The 24491-nt window shown below is 37.4% G+C and overlaps 3 protein-coding genes across 6 annotated transcripts; 1 reads left to right on the top strand and 2 right to left on the bottom strand.

Annotated features, from left to right (window-relative positions):
• Positions 1–3186: 3186 nt before the first annotated feature.
• Positions 3187–4944, top strand: LOC9326664 (UPF0725 protein At1g23970). Of its 2 annotated transcripts, XM_021012112.1 has the most exons (6): positions 3187–3308; positions 3489–3644; positions 3750–3948; positions 4036–4160; positions 4273–4359; positions 4436–4944. In XM_021012112.1, exons 1-6 carry the CDS (start codon positions 3222–3224, stop codon positions 4775–4777), a joined length of 996 nt encoding a protein of 331 aa, XP_020867771.1. In that variant the 5' UTR covers positions 3187–3221; the 3' UTR covers positions 4778–4944. The 2 variants fall into 2 exon arrangements, with proteins under 2 accessions (XP_020867771.1, XP_020867770.1); XM_021012111.1 differs by having other exon boundaries at positions 3750–4160.
• Positions 4945–5064: 120 nt separating this feature from the next.
• On the bottom strand, positions 5065–12520 carry LOC9326663. 2 transcript variants are annotated; one of them, XM_021012104.1, is made up of 25 exons: positions 12317–12520; positions 12005–12098; positions 11862–11927; positions 11728–11768; positions 11510–11602; positions 11343–11423; positions 11137–11202; positions 10966–11034; positions 10556–10666; positions 10370–10459; positions 10218–10264; positions 9906–10110; positions 9713–9789; positions 9396–9624; positions 8362–9297; positions 8110–8240; positions 7670–7873; positions 7322–7412; positions 6963–7090; positions 6601–6705; positions 6252–6493; positions 5979–6097; positions 5800–5895; positions 5476–5676; positions 5065–5332 (listed from the first exon to the last, which is right to left on the bottom strand). In XM_021012104.1, the coding sequence occupies exons 1-24, from the start codon at positions 12383–12385 to the stop codon at positions 5518–5520; spliced, it is 3549 nt and encodes a 1182-aa protein (XP_020867763.1). In that variant the 5' UTR covers positions 12386–12520; the 3' UTR covers positions 5065–5332; positions 5476–5517. The 2 variants fall into 2 exon arrangements, with proteins under 2 accessions (XP_020867763.1, XP_020867764.1); XM_021012105.1 differs by having other exon boundaries at positions 8110–8237.
• A 5353-nt stretch (positions 12521–17873) lies between these two features.
• LOC9329374 (AP-1 complex subunit gamma-1) lies at positions 17874–24247 on the bottom strand. Of its 2 annotated transcripts, none has more exons than XM_021012106.1 (18): positions 23982–24247; positions 23327–23629; positions 23008–23149; positions 22736–22909; positions 22317–22496; positions 21613–21767; positions 21287–21377; positions 21010–21173; positions 20810–20864; positions 20533–20655; positions 20352–20447; positions 20110–20237; positions 19783–19887; positions 19413–19675; positions 19012–19254; positions 18746–18921; positions 18504–18608; positions 17874–18332 (listed from the first exon to the last, which is right to left on the bottom strand). In XM_021012106.1, exons 1-18 carry the CDS (start codon positions 24011–24013, stop codon positions 18237–18239), a joined length of 2631 nt encoding a protein of 876 aa, XP_020867765.1. In that variant the 5' UTR covers positions 24014–24247; the 3' UTR covers positions 17874–18236. The 2 variants fall into 2 exon arrangements, with proteins under 2 accessions (XP_020867765.1, XP_020867766.1); XM_021012107.1 differs by having other exon boundaries at positions 19060–19254.
• Between the last annotated feature and the right edge of the window lie 244 nt (positions 24248–24491).

Raw genomic sequence — 24491 nt, 5'->3', positions numbered from 1 at the left:
GGTCAAAATCAGTTAGAGATTTTCGGGGATTTAATGTAGGGAATAAATGTCGTTTGGATTTAATGTAGGGATTATCAAATAAGGAATTATCCGATTCAAAAAATTTGGATCAAAAAAATAAATATGGAAGGATCTGAATCAAAGATTTCCGGGTCAAAATCAATTAAAACCCGACCCGATTAGCTTTAGCAAATTTGTACTTCAAAAATGTTAAGTAGATTATAACTTATTTTTTTTTATAAAGGGTTTTAAGGAAACTGAATATATTCTCAACGATTTTAGGGAAACTGAATATATTCTCAAAGATTACGAATTGCTTGAATACGAATTTATATCTAAACAAAATATAACAACCTAATATCTTTAAGATCTTTATACCCGTTTTTCGTTATTTGACCCATTTTTTAATTAATTTGTTAATGTTAGTGACATAGAATTAAAATGATTATGATTAGAGATCTCTAATGGCATATATTATAATTTCTTACAAAATTAACGTTACGACTTATAGGATGTACTTCCCAAATAATAGTATATGATTTGCCTTATTAGTTTGAATTGATTTTATTATTTACGAAATCTCCCTAATTAATTAATTACAAAATTATGTGATTATATTATTTAGGTAGTATAATTAAACCCGTCTGATGACCCAATGACCCGCGTAATTAAAAAATGAATATACTACCTAAACAATATAATCAACTGAAGTCAGAAACAACGATTTAGGAAACTGAAAATATTGTATTGTTTAGCTTAATCAAAAACAACGAAATTGATAATAACAGATGTTTAGGAAACTGAAAATATTGTCAAAGATGATAACAGATGTTTAGGAAACTGAAAATATTGTCAAAGATTACGAATTGTTGTTGAAAATAAATTTTGTTTAGATATAAGAACGTAGACACATTTTCAATTTTTAGTAACATTTTCAAAAAATAGAGAATTATATAACATTTTCAATTTATATAACATTTTCGAACTATATGAGTATTATAATTCAAAATTGCATTTTTTATTTTTTATAAATTGGATTGATATAAAATGTTTTCAATGATATATCATTTTCATTAACATTTTCAATGACATTTTTTATAAGATGTTCGAATAATGGATTACTATATAATATTTTGAATAACATTTTCAATTTTCAATAACATTTTTGAATAATATATTAGTATATAATATTTTTATATATTATATAAATAAAATTTTTTATGTATTATATAACATTTTTATGTATTATATAACATTTTTATGTATTATGTAATCTCGAATATTGATTAGTATATAACATTCTAGAATTATATTAATTATGTATTATATAAACAAAATCTTTTAATATCTTTAAACCCGTTGACCCGTTAATATATATTTTTTTGGGTAAGGACCCGTTAATATATATTAGTGACATGGAATAAATTTTATGATTAGAATTATATAATGGCATATATTGTAATTTCTTACAAAATTTAAGTTATGATCCTTAGGATGTACTTCCCAAATATTAGTATAGGATATATTTTTTTAATGTGTGAGAACTCCATCCAGATATCTTTGATGGAGGTACTCTAAGATTGTAGTTGTAACAAATCTAACCAAAAGTATTTATTTGATGAGATTTTTTTTCTCAGTTGAGACAAAAAGGTTTTCTCTTTGTTTCTTAACATTAGACTTTTGGTTTAGGAGACTTGTTTTCGAATGTTGTGGGAGACTTAACGCGATAAACTTTAATTATTCAGCATGGCATATTTTAGTACTATGTTGTGTTAAATTTCATCTTATTTGTGTCAATTTTATTCAACCTCATACGATATATATGATTTTAGTGTGACATATTAAGTTTGAGATTAGTTTTTTTTTTCCTCGTACACCATCAATATTTAGAATATACGCGCGTATACGATACCTAGGCCTCACTTTTCTAGAGATTAATTCAAATTGATTCCGAGATGTCGACAACGGCTACTTGAATGTCACAGCACGTAAAATTAAAGCCACCAACGCCATTGGTTGGACTAGTAAATTAAACAAAGAAAAAAACCTAAACTATTTGTGATAGGCATAGAGTTATCGGTAATACGATTGGGAGGCCTAATCCTTGGCTAGTCGTGGAGTTTGCATGTACCATCTTTATAAAGAATATATATACTTGTACCGCTTTAATTAAAAGTGTTGATTGTTTTTGATCGGTTAAAAAAGCTGCTAATTCTTACAATTTGTTAGGAGATCTCGGAGATTACGAGATCGATTTGAAAAAAAAACATTTGTAGAACATTTTCTTATTGTTAAATAAGTATATTTCTAATTATCATAATATAAAGAAGTTGCTAATCAAGTTATAATTTTGTATAAATAAGCTATTAAGCTAATCAATAAAAGTGAGAGAAACTATTATACTACTAAAATTTCCTCTAAATTTATCAAAATTTTCAAATTTCAAGACCATCGTATAATCAAGTGATAAGGTCATCGTCCTGGTCGAAGCACAAAATAGAGTACTCACCACATTTCGGTAAATAGATCCCAATCATTAAATAATTTATTGATGCTTACACGATCGAATCTGTCAGTTTATGTGTCAGTTGGACTATTTGCTATATATTAAACCTCAACTTGTTTATGTACTTCCAAATTAATTTGCATATATTCTTATCAAACTCTCCTGATCATTTCCCATTTTTCTCATAAAATGAACGTGCTGCCGTGCTGCTATATAATAAATATATACGTAATGTATACATGGCACACACTCACACCTGGTAGACCAATAATAAAGGGTTTCTTTTAGTTATAAGTGACACAATAATTTTATGCATGGGTTAAGAAACGCGACTATAATACCAAAAGTTAATTTGGATCCATATAGGCCTAAGTTTAATAATTCAATGTCAAAATTAGAAAGGTCCATGTTGTGAAAACGCTACACTCGGATGGGAAATTGCAGGAGAAGAATCCGAAGGCAAAGGCCGTATAAGATACATGCATGTCTTGGACAAGCTGTCTCTAGTTAAAACATTAATTCATATTTGTTGTAGTCATAAAAAGAAAACAAAAAACGTATGAATGTATTGTTTTCGTTTTCATAAATATAAATCAGATTTGGGTTAAGAAGGCCCAACTGAAGCCCATAAATGAATCCATCGGATGGGATATTATTATAAATGTATCGCCTGGAATGGATCCCAAAGCATCACCACGACGAAGACGAGAACAATATGACGACGGAGGAGGAGTCTCTTTCGCCGGGGGAGGAGGGTTACAGTGTACAGAGAGACTTTTGGCGTCAAGCGGCGAAATCCGATGTAATTCCTTCATCTTCTTAATTATTTGTTATCTATGATTGTGATTTGTTCCTTTTGTTTCACAAAATTAACCCTAAACCTGAGTTCTTATTGGCTTCTAGACAACAATTAGAGGAAATTGATCGCTTTTAGGGTTGTTTATAAGGACTGATAGATTTTTTTTTGCTGGTGGATCTTTAGGGTTTCGATTTAGAGAACGTTAAACGACCACCAGGTATGAATGGAGTGGTCATTGGACTGATTCCCTATTACTGTCAACTTTATAACCGTTATCCATATCGTATCTTGGTCGACCTTTTTGCTAAGGTTGGGCTTCATCGTTACAATTTGTTCAAGGTAAAATATTTAAACTCTTTGTCTCCTCTAGTTGGTATGTTATAAATATATGCTCTGTTATATATACCACATTGATTGATTCGATTTTCTTCCTTCATCTGTCAGGGAACAAGCTTCGAGGTCGCTGCCCTAATAAAATTCAACATGTTACAGAACTATATGTCCTCTTTCTACATGACTCTGCTTGCACATGATCCCGATCCAGCTGCTAGCTCATTGGAGAAAACCTTTCAGGTTCGAGTTGATGAACAAGATTATGGCACTTTGCATATAACGTGCTCCATTGCTAGGATTAAAGCCGAAGGTAACTTGCTTGTGGTGCATTATTTTCCTTATATTTTTTTTAATAAAATTTCACTTAGCTTGCTGATTAATAATGAATGTTGCATAGTGTCCACCGAAACGCCCTTCATACCTCACTTTCAAGGTGGCGCACGGGCGTATGGTATCTTCAAAGGTGAATTGCCTGATTGGCCCTCAGATGATGCTTTCAATGACGGAAAACGATTTTACCTGGTAAGATGCCCTATATATATTATGCAACAACACTAAATTAAGTTTCTTTTTTAGTGCTAGCTAGCTCATGATCAATTAAGCTAGCAGTGATATGTTGTTATTGCTTTTGCAGGTAAAGGAATCAGAGTGGCAATCCACTGATTGGATTTCTATGTATTTGGAACTTGTAATTACTACAACTGATAGGTCGATCACTGAAGTAAGTTTTACATATATATCAATTACTGACATACCACTGGCACTACTGGTAATAATAATGAACTCCAAAATTGTAGACGCGTCAGAAGACCGAAGTTCTGTCCCAGTTGGAGATTGTGAAAGTGGCGATAGAAACTGCTAATGAAGATGTGGAGCCGCCGAATGAGAGACTCAAGGCCAAAAGTGCACATGTCTACATAACGTTTAAGGGCTTGGCAGAGCCTCGAGCCCCTCGGCGGGTTTTTGAGAATGGTGAGCATGTTGAACGCCAAGCTATAGTTAGAAGAGTCATGGATCACACAGGATACTTGACTCTCAAGGGTAAGCTTTGTGGTGGTGAATATATCAAAAAGCGTTCTCTGGCTCTCAAGAGTGGAGAAGAGTCCCAGGATTGTAAAAAGCAAGCTCGTGTCGGCTAGGCGTTTGTATACATGGGCGTCTGCGTAATGTTAAGACCCATTTTGAAAATGTGGATCAGATAATAAACTAAGCTATTTTGTGCGTTTGGATTCTTTGATTTTTGGTTTCTTTTAAGTGTGTTACGCTTTTTTTCTTTTTAATACAATAATAAGTTAACTTATCTGCACTGCATATTTATCAATAGGAGGATCATATAATTTTCCTTTTCATTTCCCATTTTAGTCCTAAACCAATCCCTACATCTGAACCAGAACCCAGGAATCACAACCATTGAAACACCTGCACGTCAAGGAAGATATCATAACGACCAATTGAAAACCCAAAGAGATTGCATCGAGATTAATTTGTTTATCAAGTGATAATAAGGAGCCTGAATGCCAACAAAAACTTGTACGGGCAGAAAGACAAAAATACTCTATTATACCAATAGTGGCAGAGAGAATCCTTTGAGAGAAAATGACCAGTAGCCTCTACAACGGCCAACACCACCCTATGAGAATACTTCAAATTAATTGATTTGTTCAGAAACTGATGAATCTTTGCAGGTCGATTTCCTATGTGAAAAAATACAAATCATAAGCAAGTTTTAAGCCACAGAGGAAAAGTTAAAAAAAAAGATTTGCTCATTCAGACACAGATCATAACTGAGCATGCCATAAAATGAACGCAAAACCTATAGAGACGCCAAGGAACTAACCAGATTGTGCTGACATGATCCTAAGTCAACACCGAGAAGATCCTAAAGGAAATCTGCACCAGATGAGCTAGGTGCAGCCACTATATCCTCAGAATCCAGGTCAACAAGTGGAGCTGCGGCAACACCATTTGGAGTACTAACTGAAGGCTTGAACATTGTTGAAACTGATGCAAGCAACGAGCTTACATCACATTCCGTTACCTGTTCAAGGCAGTTAACTAGTCATTGCACGCTTTTTTTTTTTAAGTCAAAGAGAAATCCCAAAAACCAAGAGCATCTGCATAATTAAAAATACATTGTTAGGATTGCAAGTGTGATTCTCACCGTTTTTGGATCTTCAATACCAAGCATGCCCACATTGTTAACCAACAGATCACCATATTCCCCAATGCACGATATCGCCACTCGCACAAGGGTATCCTGGTGGAGACCTCAAAGACCAATATTACGAAATATTCTACTGAGGACTGCAATCAATCAAACATAAGAAAAGAAAGAGCTACCTGTTCAGAATATGTTGATAACAAATCAATAGATGGTGTGCTGTTTTGTGCAGGAGGTGTTCCAATTGATAGAATATCCAGCAACAGATCTGTGCCAGCTTTTGGAGCCTGGGTTGCACCTGAATCATTGCATAAAAAAGGAAGACCAAATATGAATTATTCTCTTGCAAGGTAATAGAGGAAAAAAAAATTAAACGATTGTTCATTCAGAGACAAATAGCAAATGAGCACGCCATATGAACGCAACAGTTGTAGAAACGCCAAAGAACTCACCAGATTGTGATGACGATGATCCTAAGTCTACACCGAGAAGACCCTGAAAGAAATCTGCACCAGATGAACTATGTGCAGCCAGGATATCGTCAGAATCCAGCTCTAGCAAGTCCACAGCAGGTTTCTCACCACCATTTGGAAGGCTAACTGAAGTCTTAGCCATTGATGCAGGAAAAGAGCCAGCCCTCCTCACATTGAAAGTAGCCTCATCCAGTACCCGCATTCTCTCAACCAGAGAAGTCCTGTATGCACACAGACCTTTCTCATGAGCTTTGAGGGAGAGAGAATATGAAAAACTTACACTAGAAGATGGATGAGGAAGAGAGGAACAAGGGATTTCATTAACCACCTGATATTTTTATGCCGGCCAACTATATAATTGTACTCATTAGCTCTCTGCTGCATTTCAAGGAGAAGGCTTCCTTTCTGCTTCACAATTATGTCTTTAATTCTCCTGCCATTGAATTTTAGAAAACTGTTTAATTACCAAAAAGAGAGTTAAGGACAGGATGTACAGGTATAATATACTTCTAATCCTTTTTCAGAAGGTAACGCGCAACAGTTTCTTGTAGACAACCAAAATTCATAATATATATACTCAGTGCGCATATGCATCTTGTGTAGAGTTGAAAATGGATAAGTGCAGATATCAGACGAACGAGTTATGATAAAAACAGATAGCACAACGAGGTTGAACAAACTTGAACATACTCTGAAATAGTAGGAAAGCGGGATGACAGCTTCAGTAGAGCAACCAATGCCATCGCTTTTGTAGCCGAGTCTGAGTTATGGCGAGTAATGGCATCCTCGATAACGTCCACTGCATCAGATTCCATTACCTGCTCAAGGCAGTCAAATACTCATTGCACATTTTTTTAAAGCCAGCAAGAAATCCCAGGAAGCAAAAGCAGCAAATAATGAATTAAGATTGCCATTGTGATAGAAGCATCTGGGTCCTATATTGTTATGGAAGCAGAAACCAAATTAGCATTTTTTATTTCCCTAAGACATCTATTACTTAGCAGTTAACATTGTATAGAATATTTTCCTGGTAGTACTAAACACAATACCTTAACACATTCCAAAATTGTAACTCGGTGCCTTTGCACTGCTTGATCATCGAAAGTGATTGCTTTCATCAGCATGTTTAATGCAACATATCTGAGAGAAAGAAAGTAAGAATTTCATAAGGGAATGCAGCGTTTTTGAGAGAAACAAAATCAAGATTAGAAAAGGAAACGCTGGTTGGTATGAAGAGCATAGTGTGGTTCATAGAGTCAAGAAAGTCCAAAGAAAGATGATTGACGGAAGAAAAATACAAGCAAGGTAGTTCAATTATAAACATATAATACCATATGACTATATCAAATAAAAAATATGATTATATCAAATGAAAAATGAGGTAAAGGGGGTTGAACCTGATGTTATTGTCGCGGTTAGATAAGAATCTTCCCAAGATATTGATAGCAAGCACACGCAAGCTATTGGTGTCTTCAATGGCCATGATTGTTTCAACACACTCATAGAGTACCGCATTCCCTGCGTTTTTGTTTTTAATAGCTCTCTGCTGCATTTCAAGGAGAAGGCTTCCTTTCTGCTTCACAATTATGTCTTTAATTCTCCTGCCATTGAATTTTAGAGAACTGTTTAATTACCAAAAGAGAGTTGAGGACAGGATGTACATGTATAACAAATTTCTGATGCTTTTTCAGAAGGTAAACACGCTAGAGTTTCTGGTAGACAGCCCAAATTCATTATTTATAAACTTAGTGCATGTTTAGAGTTGAAAATGGATACGTGCAGATATTAGATGAACGAGTTGAGATAAAAACAAATAGCACAACGAGGTTGAACATACTCTGAAATAGAAGGAAAGCCAGATGACAGCTTCAGTAGAGCAACCAATTCCATCGCTTTTGTAGTCGAATCTGAGTTATGGCGAATAATGGCATCCTCGATAATATCCACTGCATCAGATTCCTTTACCTGCTACTCATAGCAGTCAGTTAGTCATTGCATATTTTTTGAAGCCAACAATAATACCCAAAAAGCATCTGCATATTAATCATGGAGCAAACGATGAAGTGAGAATTGCCACAGTGATGCTCACCATTGTTGGATCTTCAGTACGACTTCTTTTTGGTTTAGGAGTATATTTCTCTTCGGGTTCTTCTTTTCGATCTTTTTCTGGTTTCTCCTTTGACATTTTTTCAGTATCTTTTGTATCTTTATCTTGTTCTTCTTCATCCCCACTCTCTGCATCCTCTTTGTCTTTTTCATCGGCCTCAACCATCTCAACGATCATGAAATTGGAAAGGAGATAGGTTGGCTTTCTTGAAGCTCGAACAAAGTCGCTTCCCAGATCGGATGCACCAACAGTAATGTACTGGACTTCTAGAGATACGTACGCATATCCACAATCAGCCACTTCCTCCCCGTTGCTCATTTTGCAAACAGCAACCCACTCTTGACCCATTTTTTTAATCTCTTCTATCACTACAGCGTGATATCCGACGAACCAACTATTTCGTGACATTGGACCTCTGTAAATAAACTCACCTGGTGTCATCAATCCAGTGTAATGAAGCAAATCTGCCCCCACTGACTGCTGCTTTTGAAGCGTCTGCACAACATCCTTCCAAGTGTGGATTTTTCGAGAACTTATAAGCTTTCTTCTTTCCATGTCAGGTTCCTCTGCACTTGGTGGATGATGATCTGTACAAAGAAATTTGCTCACAAGTTCTCTTGGAACTCCATAAGATTGAACGTGGCATAAAGCTTTCTCTATATCGCCTCCATAGCAGTGATGTACACGACCTTCCTTATCCCGTTCTTGAGCTCTCTCATCCTTTCCAAGTTTTGCAGGATCGCAAAACGCACAGAGATACCAAGGACAAAGAGGAAGCCACCTTTTTTCCCACTTTCGTACCAACCTCTGGCAACTGACTAGATCAGAGGCTGCGTAGATCCAGCAGAGAAGGTGATAAAATTGATGTCTAACCTCCCCCGATATACCCTTTTTCCCAGCGTTAGTTAGGAATATGTCCTATATATTATATGAATCAAAAAAGATTTAGGTAAAGGTGGGAACATATATTGGGAATATGATTAGATCTTCGCAAAATAAGAGTTTAAAATGATTACCGGTTTTCTCATTTGATAACTGAGCATAGCGATGCAGCCATTGTCATTTAACACACATGCACCTCTTCGATTACCAGAAACTTCTTGACAATTTGAATAACCCAGAATATTTTGAACTTGCTTCTCGCCTAGATTGCATATTCCTGTTTCATCTAGGACTAGCCTACAATCCTTTGAAACTGAGTCAAGCGCGTCAGACCTTTTAGGGACTCTCTGGCATGAGTTGTCTCTGAGAATCAGATAAAATAAAAGAAGTAGATGAGTCATGTGAGAAGAAAAAGAGAACTCACCATGTTGACAATAAATTGGGTTTATACCTATATGATGTTAACAATGCCTTCTTAGCTTCTTTCCAAGAAAGTTTGACAAAGCCATGCTTTTTTTTCTTCAATAACTGTAACATGCATAGACTGTTAGATTTGTACAAGTAGCTTCATAAATAATCAGATTTATAGGATACCTATATAAAAAGGGAAGAAAAGATGAAAAAGATATGGCTATGTTTGCAACCTTTGTAATGGCCAGTACGTTATTGCAGCTCCGAAGCTCAGTTTTCGTACTTTGCCTCCTTGTTTCGTACTTGAACTTAAGTTGCATCGCGTATACATCTTTCTCACTAAATCTCTCAGCTTCCAAAACCTTTTCATCATCCTTAGGCAAGGTTGTGGCTAGTATCTTCATTCTTGCCCGAGTTATAGATCTAACACAATCCAATCTGCAACAACATTATTCTTTTATTAATGCAGGATGTTGAAGCAAAATACCAATAACAAATTCTTATAAGAAGAAAATAGAATGTCACAGTAATAAAATTCACATTACCTCAGCATGAATTCTTTGTTGCAACATTGTGTTGCTGCAGCTGGAGCCTATACATTAAACAGAAACACATAAGTTACAAGAAAGACAAAGAGACTTGGCCAAACAACTAAATATAGTTAAAAAAAAAAAACTAAATATAGTTAGAAAACAACCTTAATGGCTAATTGATGGAGCACATATAATAGGCACTCAATATATGTGATACTTATGAATTCCTCCATCTTTGTCTCGGGTATGTATTTCTACGAGAAAATGACAACAGTCAATAATTGATAATCAATAAATTACATAAGTCCATAAATATGTAAAAGAAATGTATCAGTTATGGTTAAAGTCACCTTTAAGAGGACAACTATTGAGGGAATCATCTGGCCTGCTGCTTCATTTGTTGTGAAAGATGAAATCTCAGCAAGAGCTCTGAGAAAATCAAGCTTCCTATGCTCTGACAGCTAGTAATAAAAGGATTTGGTATAGATTATGATTATAACTAAATGAGCTCATGTCTGAAGCAATAATATAGATTTTACTATTATAAAAAGGACGAAGATAGCCAAGGGACAGTATTATGTAAGAACAAAAAGAGTTGCATGCAAGTTGCATAGTAATTAAGAATTGACTTCCTGCCCTAAACGCCATTAACTAGTAGTCTATTCCTACTATGCCCAAGAGAATACTAAGAGATCATGTACAGACAAAATTATTGTCTCAAGCACGTTAACAGAAAATAAAATATTAAGATATGTTGTACCTTGTCAAAATCATGCAAGATATGGTGACGGTTCACGAACTCAAAATACTTGCTCCTTGGAGCACCTCTCTATTAAAAAGAAGACAGTTCGTAAGATTTATGGTTCTCAAAGCATCTTTTTAACTATTTGACATCCAAAAGTGGTATGCAACAATAAATCTGAGTCCATACCGCAAAGAATGGAACAGCCATTAGCAGGCATGATATAAACCTGTCAACATAGTCTGCATCTGAAACCTACAGGGAAAGTAATATTTGGTGGACATCAGAAGTAGTTTGGGGGCACAACAATGAAACTATCTAAATGAAAGCTTCAGAAACCATGACGTTTTGAATTCAGAAACTAATAGTTTGGGAGCGTCACATGAAATACTCACATCAAATGTATCCAAACCAGCCTTTACTTCAAAATATTCTGCAAGTCGTTTCAGTTCTGCTTCACTTTCCTTTTGTAGGCTCTGCAAACATGGGAAGAAAATCAGAAAATGGCCACGGAAAGATTTACATATGTAAAGAAACAAAGAAGAACATATGAATTCCAAACCTTTTCTAGTATATCCGATATACGTCTTTTCGTTAAATTGGTTATATATAATGCCAATTCATTAAATGACGGTCTCTCCTTAAAATAGGGCACCTACATGAGTACATATTGTTAAAAATTTCAATTCATTTAGCAGAACATTTCGTACCAAGTTAAACAGAGAGCTAGCCTCAAAAATAGAGAAAATAAAACAAAAAAGATAAAGAAAAGACTCTAACCTTTAAATCAGCAAGATGCTTCAACATTGCAGTCAAAGATGCTACACCAAGAAAGTAAGAAATGACACATAAGTGGATGCTATGATGCTCACCCTTTCATACAATGAAGATGAATGCAGAAGAAATCAAACTACCTTCTTTATCTAGATGAAACATCGCCATAAAAACCTCTTGCACAGCATCAGACTCCACCGGTTTCTCTATTTTGATCATATGAGTCAAATGGTGAAAGCAGAATAAGTAAATTAAGGATAAATAACCAAAATAACCAAAGTACCAGTATTTAGGTATTTGACAAGAACATCAATGATCTTAGATCTAAGCTCAGGTTGATGTTTGCATATGAGCTCGATGTCGCAGATAGATTTAACCTACAAACAAGAAGTTATATAATCTTAGATAAATCCATTAACAATATCAAAACCAGACTACGAATTGTGCTCCAAATAGGAAAAAATTGATCCTTGACTCATCTCAAACTCACCTCAGAATCTATAACTCAATTCAAATTAAACACATGGAAACAAACACAGAGAACCGCAAACTCATCTCAGATTAAAACACATCGAAGCAAACACAGAGAGCACACCTCAGATTTTCCCAAGAGTTTTTCAAGCTCAAGCTTGTGGAGAAGTTTGTTCACTTCCGGATTTGACATGACTGAAAGTTGAAGTTTGTCTTTGCCGCCGGCTCTTGTATCTTCTCAGGTGAACCGGTTTTAACACCGGACTTTCTCACTCTCCATCTCACTCTAAATGTCCTTCGCTGGCTCTCTCTCTGTCTTTCTCACCGCCTGGAACTTTCTAAATTAGAATGATAAGGGTAAAATCGTCTGCACAGCTGTATTTCTCAGCTATTTAAGTACCAACGTCATATGTTTAATTTAAGGCTCCATTTTGGTTACTAGACAAATTAACTATTCAAAAATAATTGTTCCTCACCAAAAAAAAAAAATCAATTCTTTTTCACATTTATCCACTGTTTTCACGTTCGACCCGATCTGTCTGGTCTAACTGGTTAATTCGTGATCTCGACACTTCTTAGATTTAGTGCTAATATCCGATAATTTCAAAACTAGAAAATCCACTGAAATATGCCATTAACCAATGACCTGATGAACGGTTGAACCGGCCGGGTATCCATTCAAAAAATTATATTTGATTTTGGAATAAAATATAAAGTTTTAAACTTTTATTGTATTCACTATTCAGTTATTTTTAGAACTTTTCAGTTTTTCATATTAATTATCCTACTATCTTGGTATTTTTTACAATTTTAGTTGAATTTAAAAATTTTAATCTTTAAGATTATTGTTAAACTTCTTTTTTTTTTTTTGTATGAATGTAAAATTTATTCACAAAAAAAGACGGTTTTACAATAAATGCAACATCAAGCTGAAAAAATCTGAGGTTTTGAGAGGGATTATAAAGAAGGGAAAACTAGCGACTATGGGTTTGGAACCAATATCGCAGTCCGCCTTCATAAGTGGGTGGGCCCGTCGTAATTAAGGTGCTCAGCCGGTTACGAACGTTCTTGTCGATCAGTTTTGCTAGCATGGATGCTGGGGTTGGTGACTCGCCGTGTCGTCTCCCATTCCGTTCTCGCCATAGACTGTGGATAGATATCGTGTTTGCTTCTGATATCGGTCTTAGTCCCAGCCCACCTTCCTTAATTGGCTTACAAACATCCAACCATGCCACTTTTGCCTTCCTTGAGTTGAGTTCTACACCAGACCACAAAAAAGCAGAGAAAAGACTTTCAAGTTCTTTAATACACTTACTTGGCAGCCTAAAAGCTGAGAGCCAAAAGTTAGTGATGCTTGATAGGACAGATTTGATCAGTTGTAGTCTACCCGCGAAAGATAAGAACCGACCCGTCCAAGAGGTGATGCGATTTCTTATTTTCTCAATGAGGGGTAGATAATCGGAGCGAGTCATACTTTTAGTGAGAAGAGGGAGACCGAGATACCGCACTGGAAGAGTTCCCATTTCAAATGGAAAACGCTGGAGTATATCTTCTTGATGAGTAGATGAGAAACCAACCATGAACAAGGTTGATTTCTCTAGGCTGATTCTGAGTCCCGAGGCATCTGCAAACTTATTAAAAACTTGTAGAATACCCGCTATTGATCGTACACTCCCATCTGAAAAAACCAAAATATCATCCGCAAAGCACAAGTGAGTTAGTCCCATGCTTTTACACCTAGGATGGTAACCAATTTTCTGATCCACTGCCGCTTTATCCAGCATTCTAGAGAGAGCGTTCATGCAAATGACGAAAAGATATGGAGAAAGAGAGCATCCTTGTCTTAAACCCCTTTTGCTTTGAAAAAAACCCAGCCAACTCCCCATTGACTTGAATAGAGAACGAAGCAGTGCCAATACAGAGCTCAATCCAGCGAATAAAACTTTCCGGAAGATTCATGGCTCTTAGAGCCGTCAGCAAGAAAGGCCATTGCACCGTATCAAAAGCCTTTGATATGTCGATCTTAACAACACACCTTTTAGAGACTGAAGCTTTATGGTAATCCTTGACTAATTCTGAAGCTAACAACAGATTTTCCATCATAAGACGATCCTTAATAAACGCAGACTGGTTTGGGGCTATTGATGCAGGGAGAATTTTCTTCAATCTGTTAGCAAGAATTTTCGATATTACCTTATACATCACATTGCAGCATGATATGGGACGATAATCTTTCATCTCTATAGCTTCATTCTTTTTTGGAATAAGGGCCAGAATTGTGGTATTAACTCCTTTAGGCAAGAAAGTCATCATGAAAAAAGACTGAATTGCAGTGACAAAGTCTTTCCCCAGGATAGGCCATGTTAACTTGAAGAACTCAGCCGTGTAACCATCGGGACCAGGGGCTTTATTTCCCGGCATCTTGAACAACACAGTTCGAATCTCTTCCTCTGTAACAGGACTCACCAACGTGTCCTGTTCTGATAAAGAACATCGAAAATCCAACAATTCTTTAATCTGGTCCGCAGGGACACCCTCATAGTCCGCTGGTTCGTGTGATAAAAACTCCTCAAAGAACCTCACAGCTTCAGTCTTAAGATCTTCTTGTGTTGTAGCTACAGACCCGTCTTGGCATTTTATCTCTCTAATAGCATTCTTGGCCAATCTTGCTTTGACTGCATTGTGAAAATACTTGTTATTTCTATCTCCCACATTAAGCCAATGAAGCTTTGATTTCTGTTTCAGAAAACCTTCTTCAAGTACTGCTACATGATCCCATATCTTATAAGCCTCGGCTTCCTCCTCCATCAAAGCCGAAGTAGGATTTTCAAGTGTGGCTTGTTGCTTGTCACATAGAACCTCATATGCTGCATCAACTCTAGTCGACAGCTGGTGTAGTTTTCTACGTCCCAAAGACCGCAAAATTGGCTTAAGGGACTTAAGTTTTTTAGAAAATCTGAAAATAGCAGAGGTGGAATGATAAAGAACACTTGTACTATCCCAGACCTCTTGAACTGTAGGCAGGAAATCTGGCAATGACGCGATGACATTTGAAAATTTGAAAGGACCACGCGGACGACTAGTAGCTGCTGCTATTTTAATCTGACATCGAAGATGATCCGAACAACCGCCAGGTTCAAACACACTATAGGATTCAGGAAATAATCGAGTCCACTCCTCATTAACCAAAACACGATCCAATTTTTTGCATATCAGCTCTTCCTCCCGCTTGTTACACCAAGTGAACTGAGGGCCGTGAGAGCTCATGTCCATAAGAGAATAATACCTCACCATTGCTTGAAAATCCCGCATCCCATAAGAAATAGAAGGAGAGTTCTCATAGTTTGAATGCTCTTCACCGTCGAGAATTTCATTGAAATCTCCCATGATGAGCCAAGGTTTATTCTGAATCAGTGGAGTATCAAAATGATATTTAAGATCTTCCCACAGCTCTTTCCTATCCTCTGGTAGGTTAGCTGCATAAACAAAAGAGACAAAAATCTCCTCTGAGGCACCATCCATCAAAACTGAACATGTTACAAGCTGACCACTCTTGTAGACCGGAGTGACTCGAACATTATTTCTCCAAACTACCCATATGCGGCCCAAACTATTGAATTCATAATTAGTAATAGAAGACCAATCTCGAAAAACAGAGGACAGAATACGAGAAGCCCTGGTTTCTTGTACTCGCGTTTCCAAAAGACACCCAAATTGCAAATTTTCTTCATGTAACCAGTCACTTACTACGTAATGTTTTGTTGATTTATTGAAACCGCGCACATTCCAGAAAAAGCAAGACATTAATGATGTTTTTTGGAGGTTCTTTTGCTCGATACGCTAGGGCGAGCCTTAGCTTGTTGAGAAAAAGATTCCGATGTAGCTTTCTGTGAATTCTTTGTTTGACGGGTAGCTCGGACCGAGCTTGCTTTCTCTACTTCTGTGATGGCCTGCGTCAAACTTGCATGAGTGTTAACACCATTCTCGACATTTTTGTCTAGACTTACCTTACCTTCTGCCACTTCCCCTTCGATGACTGCATCATTTAGCTTGGGCTCTTCAATATTATCTAGAACAGAGAATCGAGAAGCAGAGAGAATAGTAACTTGACCATAAGCTAGTGAGCTTTGAACCTTCTCATTACTCTTACAACCTTTCCCTGGGGAAACTAAGGACCAACCATCCTTATCAGCACCTTGTGTTATATTATCTTGCTCCTCATGTGTCTCAGCGGCTCTGTTTTGCTGCACTGCATTCGATACGGCCAACGTAGGTGTTTGCACCTCTTGCACCTCAACTGGAACAGAGGTCTCTGTTTTTTCAGAATCATTTTCTGCTACCAGCTCACCTTCTTCTAAGTCATCTGCCTTTACCTTCACGGGAGACGCTTTTTTGGTCACACAAACATCCTCCGTGTGGCCCCATTTGCTGCACCTTGAGCATCGAGGAGGGAGCCAAGGATAAACAAATTCCACGGTGACCTCCTCCACTTGATTCAACTTGAAGCAGAATTTTTGTGGGAGAGACTTTGTTAAATTTACTTCAACGAACACCTTTGCCTCTTCAAAGTTGCTACATAATTCTGTTTCCGGATGAAGTCGAATGGGATCTCCTATTGGACTAGAAAGAAACCCGAGACCCTCCCATGAATACATTGAGTGAGGAACATTTTTCAAAGTGACCCATAAAGGCATTGTCGAGACTTCAGGCTGAGCTTCTTCTGGGATTGGAGACCATTTTGCAAGGATCATGGGAAGCCCTGCAATATTCCACATACCCCTACGCAGTACTCTCAATCTGGTTGCTTGATCTCGAATTCGGAACTTGACTGAAGTGGTGTTATTCTCATACACATCGATTCGGACTGTTTTATCTCCAAGAGACCATATTTTGTTAACAATAACATGGATCTTAGCGACGTGGGGAGCAGTAGACGGAAATCTACCAACAAGAAAATCTTCCCATAGGGGAACGGAATCACTGATAACTGCTGAAGGAACCTCAATCGTTGGAATACCATCAACCAAACTGACTTGAAACTCATGTTTTTTAAGTGATGGACGCTTATTCACTGCTGCTGCATACGAAAGTTGCTTGGATTGAATAGGAGAGGAATCTCCCGGAGGAGACACGGAGCTTGCCGGCTCAGACATCGGATCCACCGGTGGTGGTCGCCGCCTAAACCCTAGCGTGATGGAAAAGCTTCAGAAACCCTAATCGTCTTACCAGTCGCCTTCTCTGATGACGTGTCCTTTTCTCTCTCTTAATTAATTATCCTCGAATCATTATTACTTTCCTTTGTTAAACTTCATATTTTGTTAAACATGATATGATTATTTTTTATTATTTTTATAAAATTATATAATCTCTATAAATATTAAAAACATTCAACTAATTTTAATCAATTGATTTGTGGTCGAACCTGGTTGACCCAGTGACCCGCTGATCTACAAGGTAGTCTGGTTCACCGTCTAGATCGGGTATGAAAACATTGATCGATGATCTCCATAGTTGTCTTCAAAATCATATCCAACAAAATCAAATGAACATCCACCGTATGGTAAAACTCATATATAACACATTTTCGAATGTTTCTATCAGAAAATTAGAATTGCCTTCAATTAAGAGACGTGTGTTGGTTGATCATGCAAGACTTATTGTAATACATGCAAACTACGACATGCTGCAAAATCTAATGCTTATTATTGCAAGACGAAAATTGTAACTGTAGTAGATACATCATGGTTTATGAATCACATCTTTTTTTGTAGTCTTAGACACAAGAGAGACAAACTCTTCTTCCTTGACCGCTTTCCGATTCCAAACATCAAAACTTTTGTACAAAAAGAAACCCCAAGAACCTCAAATCACAAACAAAGGCCAAAGTACTTGTTTCATGAAACAGATGAAAAGAATTGGAAGGAGAAAGCTGCTTTTGCTGCATCAACGGCTTGGGCTAGACTTGTCTTTCTTTTTTTAGTCGGGTTGATGAAAAGAAACACTCAAGTCCTTCTGCTGAAAATACAATGGCTGATCGATCAGTTTCACAACCCGCGAGGGAAGTTGCTGACTTGTCCTTCCTCTAATACATCTTTTCCGTTCAGTTTGTACCCAATCCTCATGCGCATCACAAGGGATTTCTGCCATAAACATTAAACCCTTTGAGTGCTAAGTCACTGAATCCACAGGCCTCAGCCTATCTTTATTTGAGCATAGATTATGATGTGGATCATCAAGTGCTATTCTTCAATGCTGAGCACGGAATGTTGAAGACATAAATTTATAGAAACACGAACAGAGAATGTGCATACCTTCCCGTGCTGGCTGTTAGTGACTCTTAGATTCTGCGTGATGGCACCGTTACCGCTTGCCGGGAGTGTGTTACTGCTAGCTGGATCCAAGTGCAGCTGGAGGAACTGGAAGTTACCCAAAAGAAAGAGAAGGTTAAAGAAAAATTTGAAATACTGGACAGCTGTTAAGACAGATAGTGCTTGATCAATTGGGAAAGATGAATAAAGGGGGAAAAAGCAAAAAAGAAGAGAGATGAAATGACCTTTGGAACAGCAGCTTGGAATATAAAATCTGTGAAAGTATTGGGAGATAAATTAGTAAAAGTAGCTTGGACATTTGTCGATTGCAGATTCCCTGGTGCCTTTGAGAAGGTGAACTCAATCTTCAAGGAGCTGCTCTCGTATGCAACAATTGGTGGATATGCTGGACCATTGGTGGCTGCAATAAGGAGGAAAACTTGTTCTTGATTTTCGTAAAAGTGTTTCAATGATTATACAGATTTTTTTTCAGGTTAAGACTTTTCCCTACCTTCCTTCGATGGGCTTGGAGAAAGACCATGTAACAAATCAAACATACCGTTGGACGAAGTCGTTGCTACGTGAGGTGGAGCTGGTGAAGAAAGTGTGTCTAGCGCAATTGAGGGATTACTGTTTACGTCAGCTGTTGATAATAAATCAACAGATGATGTGCTGTTTTGTGCAGGAGAAGGTGTTCCAATTGATAGAATATCCATCAACAGATCTGTGCCGGTTCTCGGAGCCAACGTTGCACCTAAACATTGCATAAAACAAAGGGAGACCACACATGAGTTATCCTCTTGCAAGGGCGATACAGGAAATAAATTACGAAGATTGCTCATTCAAAGACAAATAGCAAGTGAGCACGCCATAATATGAAAGAACCAGCTGTGGGATCACCAAAGAACTAACCAGGTTGTGATGACGATGCTCCTAAGTCAACACCGAGAAGATCCTGAAGAAAATCTGGACCAGATGAACTAGGTGTAGCCAAGATATCGTCTGAACCTAGGTCTAGCAAATCCACAAGAGGAGCTACAACAGGTTTCTCAACACCATTTGGAAGACTAACTGAAGGCTTTGCCATTGTTGAAGCTGATGCAGGAAAAGAGCCGGCCCTCCTCACATTGAAAGTAGCCTCATCCAGTACCGGCATTCTGTCAACCAGAGTAGACCTATATGCACACATACCTCTCTCATAAGCTTTGAGGGAGAGAGAATATGAAAAACTTACACTAGAAGATAGATGAGGAAGAGAGGAACAAGGGGTTTCATTAACAACCTGATATTTTTATGCCTGTCAACTATAGAATTGTATTCAATAGCTCTCTGCTGCATTTCAAGGAGAAGGCTTCCTTTCTGCTTCACAATTATGTCTTTAATTCTCCTGCCATTGAATTTTAGAAAACTGTTTAATTACCGAAAGAGAGTTAAGGACAGGATGTACAGGTATAATATATTTCTAATCCTTTTTCAGAAGGTAACGCGCAACAGTTTCTTGTAGACAGACAAAATTCGTTATTCACATACTCAGTGCACATATGCATCTTCTGTAGAGTTGAAAATCGATAAGTGCAGATATCAGATAGCACAACGAGGTTGAACATACTCTGATATAGAAGGAAAGCGGGATGACAGCTTCAGTAGAGCAACCAATGCCATTGCTTTTGTAGTCGAATCTGAGTTATGGCGAGTAATGGCCTCCTCGATAACGTCCACTGCATCCGATTCCGTTACCTGCTCAAGACAGTCAAATACTCATTGCACATTTTTTAAAGCCAACAAGAAATCCCAAGACGCAAAAGCATCATGGAGCAAAAAATGAATTAAGATTGCTATTGTGATGCTCACCGTTATTGGATCTTCAATACCAAGCATCCCCACATTGTTAACCAACAGATCGCCATATTCCCCAATGCACCACACCGCCACTCGAACAAGGGTCTCCTGGTTATAATCTCAACGAAACCATATTAGGAAGGGTTATGACTAATTGAGGACTGAACACAATCTAACATTACAAAGTAGCTACCTGTTCCGAATACGTCAAGACTGCTTTGTATAATGCCCTAACTGTATATCCATGAAGCTCTGATGCATTGCTTATGACAACAATAAGCGCGTGCCACACATCATCTTTCACAAACTTTCCAGCCTACTAACATGGAATAGATGACAGTAGGTTACCACAGACAAAAAAATGCATTTGAAAGTAGCTTAAGCAGATATAAACTCTCAAAGAACGATTTCAGAGAGTGTCATAAACTGGTAACAAGTTACAGAGCATATTCTCGCGTTTGATTCCATACCTCACACAGAACCTTGAGCATCTGATCAATGTACCATAGTTTTTCTGGAGAAAACCTACATTATCAAAAAATTTAACAAGTCAACAAAAATTTCAATCAACTAGACATCCACAGTAACCTTCAAATCCTCCTCACCCCCAACCCCCCTATGAAAAGGGTCAGAGTAAGTAGTCATTCAATTTCTTAAATAGAATACTTACTTTTCGACGATAAAACAAATTTTTGCACTAAGATCTTCCTTAAAATCTTCGTCGCTGATTTCCAAATAATCAATTAGCTCCTTTGTCAGTTGTGTGACATTATTCTCATTCACCAAAAGAGTGACAAGCTCCAGAGCTCTTTTCCGGATAGAAGCATCTGGGTCCTATATGGTTATGGAAGCAGAAACCAAATTAGCATTTTTTTTTCTCTAAGACACCTATTACTTAGCAGTTAACATTGTATAAAATATTTTCGTGGTAGTACTAAACACAATACCTTAACACATTCCAAAATTGTAACTCTGTGCCTTTGCACTGCTTGATCATCGAAAGTGATTGCTTTCATCAGCATGTTTAATGCAACATACCTGAGAGAACGAAAGTATGAATTTCATAAGGGAATGCAGCGTTTTTGAGAGAAACAAAACCAAGATTAGAAAAGGAAACGCTGGTTGGTAAGAAGAGCATAGTGTGCTTCATAGAGTTAAGCAAATCCAAAGAAAGATGATAGACGGAAGAAAAATAAAAGCAAGCTAGTTCTATTAGAAACATATAATACCATATAATTATATCAAATAAATACTGAGGTGAAGGGGGTTGAACCTGATGTTATTGTCGCGGTTAGATAAGAATCTTCCCAAGATATTGATAGCAAGCACACGCAAGCTATTGGTGTCTTCAATGGCCATGATTGTTTCAACACACTCATAGAGTACTGCATTCCCTGCGTTTTTGTTTGATTCAGTTTTTGTTGCCACCTACAATAGCATGAAACCAACTAGAATAAATATATCTCTCAGCATAACAGCAGGGATCAAAGAACCAGCATAACAAAGTAACCGACAGTAGATCCCTGACTCTAAACTCAAAAGATTTCCTCAACAAAGTATGTAACAGAAGCGGGACGCATTCATCATGGTGAGATAAAAAAGGATTGGCGCAACCTACAGACTTATATGTCCACACATAAACATTCACTATGACAACTAACACTGGTATCAAATGAGGGAGAATTCAACCAGGCAGAAAGTACGGGGAAAACTCAGTACCCAATAAGTCTTGTATCTACCAAAGAGAATAATATCCCATCACCTAAATGAAATTCTTTCTCCCTTATGCAATAATTTAACAGACTCAGTTCCAGCACATGAGAGAGCATAGCTATTTTACAACATTTTTTCGAAAAAAGTATATGTAAGGCAACTGGAAACAAAAACCATAAAACTTTGATGTTTAACAAAGGAATTACATCGCAAATGTGAAGATGGTCAACCATATCCAGAATCACTTGCTAAACTATGACTAACCTGGGCAAGTATATCAGTCATCAAATCACTAGCATCAGCGTCACCCTGGCCTAAAACACGCAGGAGCCTGAGCAACCGTATGTGAAGAAAAGGGTCTGTGATCCCTGCAACATCATACTCAGGCTGATATGCGCTATTAGTCATATCCCTCAAAGTTTTTATAAGTCCCTCCGTGCATTTCTGCAAAGACAAAACAAAGACAAGGGTTTGTCAAAACTGCCTGTCTGATAAAACAAAAATAACAACCTGATTGTCTGCCTCATTTTAGCAGAGTGATCTATTTATACAACAGATATCAAACTTTATTGCAGGAGAAATTAATTACACAAAAGCATCATACAGGTAATATAGCAGCACATGTACGCATGTTCAATGAAGCATATTCAAGTAGATTGGTCTGTATAATTTTATTGACCTACCGTTCTGAAGTACTCTAGGGCTTCATCACTAATCGTGCATAATTCATAACAAAGTTGAACTCCTGTTATAAGAACCCCATGATGCTTTTCTTTAAGCAAGGAAGCAGCAGCGTTTACAAAGTTTTCTGCAAGATCTGGAACTTTCCTTACTATTCTCGTAGAGCAAAGCGCCGCCTGCATATAACACAACATAAATGGTAAAGGCAATGAAGGAACAAAAAAAAGCGACTAAACTCCAGGAGACCCTGTATACGAATTAGAAAACACTTCACCTTCTTTCGGATATTAGGGTCACGAAACTGGATTAATCTTTCTACTTCTGGCGCAAGATCACGGGCCATTTCCGCTGAACAAATATTCCCTAAAGCACAGAGAGCCAGTCCTACAACATACTGGTTCGAGTGATTAAGATCTCTGCACGTGACTTAAGGTTCAACAGAAACAAACCTATTACGATATTTTTCACTCCTTAATTCCCATCACAGCAATGCAACCAAAAATCAAGTGTTCTACACTATTTTCTAACATAGAAGAAGAATCCATGCAAAGGCCAAGGTATCAAGATTTAAAACTAGGAGTTAGTAAGGATACTGTTTTAACGAATTTGTGACAAGCATCAACACTTCTTGTCTTTCATCAAGAAGCAACATTAACCCAAGATATCCAATCCTCTTCTCTGGAAACCCAGGAGATGCAATTAGCTTCAAGCACTCCATCTGCCCAAAGTGTGTCGGGTAACCCAACATGTGTATAAACATGAGCTTTGCAAGGTTCCGGTGCCTATCGTGCGGGTCATCTTCATTAATTAATGCTCGGATATCGGCACACTCTTTTCTTACAACAGCACGCTCGTCCGCAGCTGTTTTACATGCTCTTATGGCACGGATCATGTCCCTGAAACATATTCACATATCCCCCATAACTTCAGAATCATACATAATCAATTCCAAACTAATCAGACTTCCACTATAAAACCCCAACAGCAACATAACCAATCCAATATTCAATAAAATTAAGCAAAAAGATTACCAAAATCCTTAGTTTGATCATGTTCTTAGACTAAAAACAAAATTCTAAAGGGAATCAGAATCACCTATACCAAATTCATCAACAAAATTCAATCCTCAAATGAACAAGCTCAATTACATCATCTTATATTCAAATTTCATCTATAAGCTGATCAAACAAAATCCACTAAGAAACCTAAGACAGAAACGAGAAATGGAGAGAAGAGAATCCAAATTACCTTAGACGAGTACCAGAAGAAAAGGGATTCATGATTTGAGATGTTCAAGAGTTGGACCTTGGTCCACCGGTAACTTTACGAGGAGGAATCTGAAGAAAATGAAAAGTTAGCCGGGAAGAAGAAATTCGCCGCCGGGATTGTACAAATCCGTTACCGGAGCTTCGAGTAGCTGATCAATACGAGAGAGATGAAAAAGAAACTGAGGATTTGGATCTCGATGGAAGATGCTCGTTTTTTTTCTCAGTCTTCGTAAACCAAAATTGCCAAATTAAATGCGTTGTATAAATTAAAAAATGACTTCCATTTCCATCCAAAACGGTAACGTTTCGATCAGCAATCCTGAAAACATAGACTAGGCCGAGTTTGGGCCGTTTCTTTGTCGAAGTTAATTACACACATAACTGGGCCCGAGTTGGGCCGTTTCTATTAGTCAAATTTGAGAGCGTCAATGATACGCGCTCTTTAATTGGATTTTACACAAATTCTCCCCTACACTTGAACACAGCTTAG

This window comes from Arabidopsis lyrata (genome assembly GCF_000004255.2).
Source record: "Arabidopsis lyrata subsp. lyrata unplaced genomic scaffold ARALYscaffold_1, whole genome shotgun sequence".
Taxonomy (NCBI): Eukaryota; Viridiplantae; Streptophyta; class Magnoliopsida; order Brassicales; family Brassicaceae; genus Arabidopsis; species Arabidopsis lyrata.
This window is presented reverse-complemented; position numbering and strand designations above follow the sequence as displayed.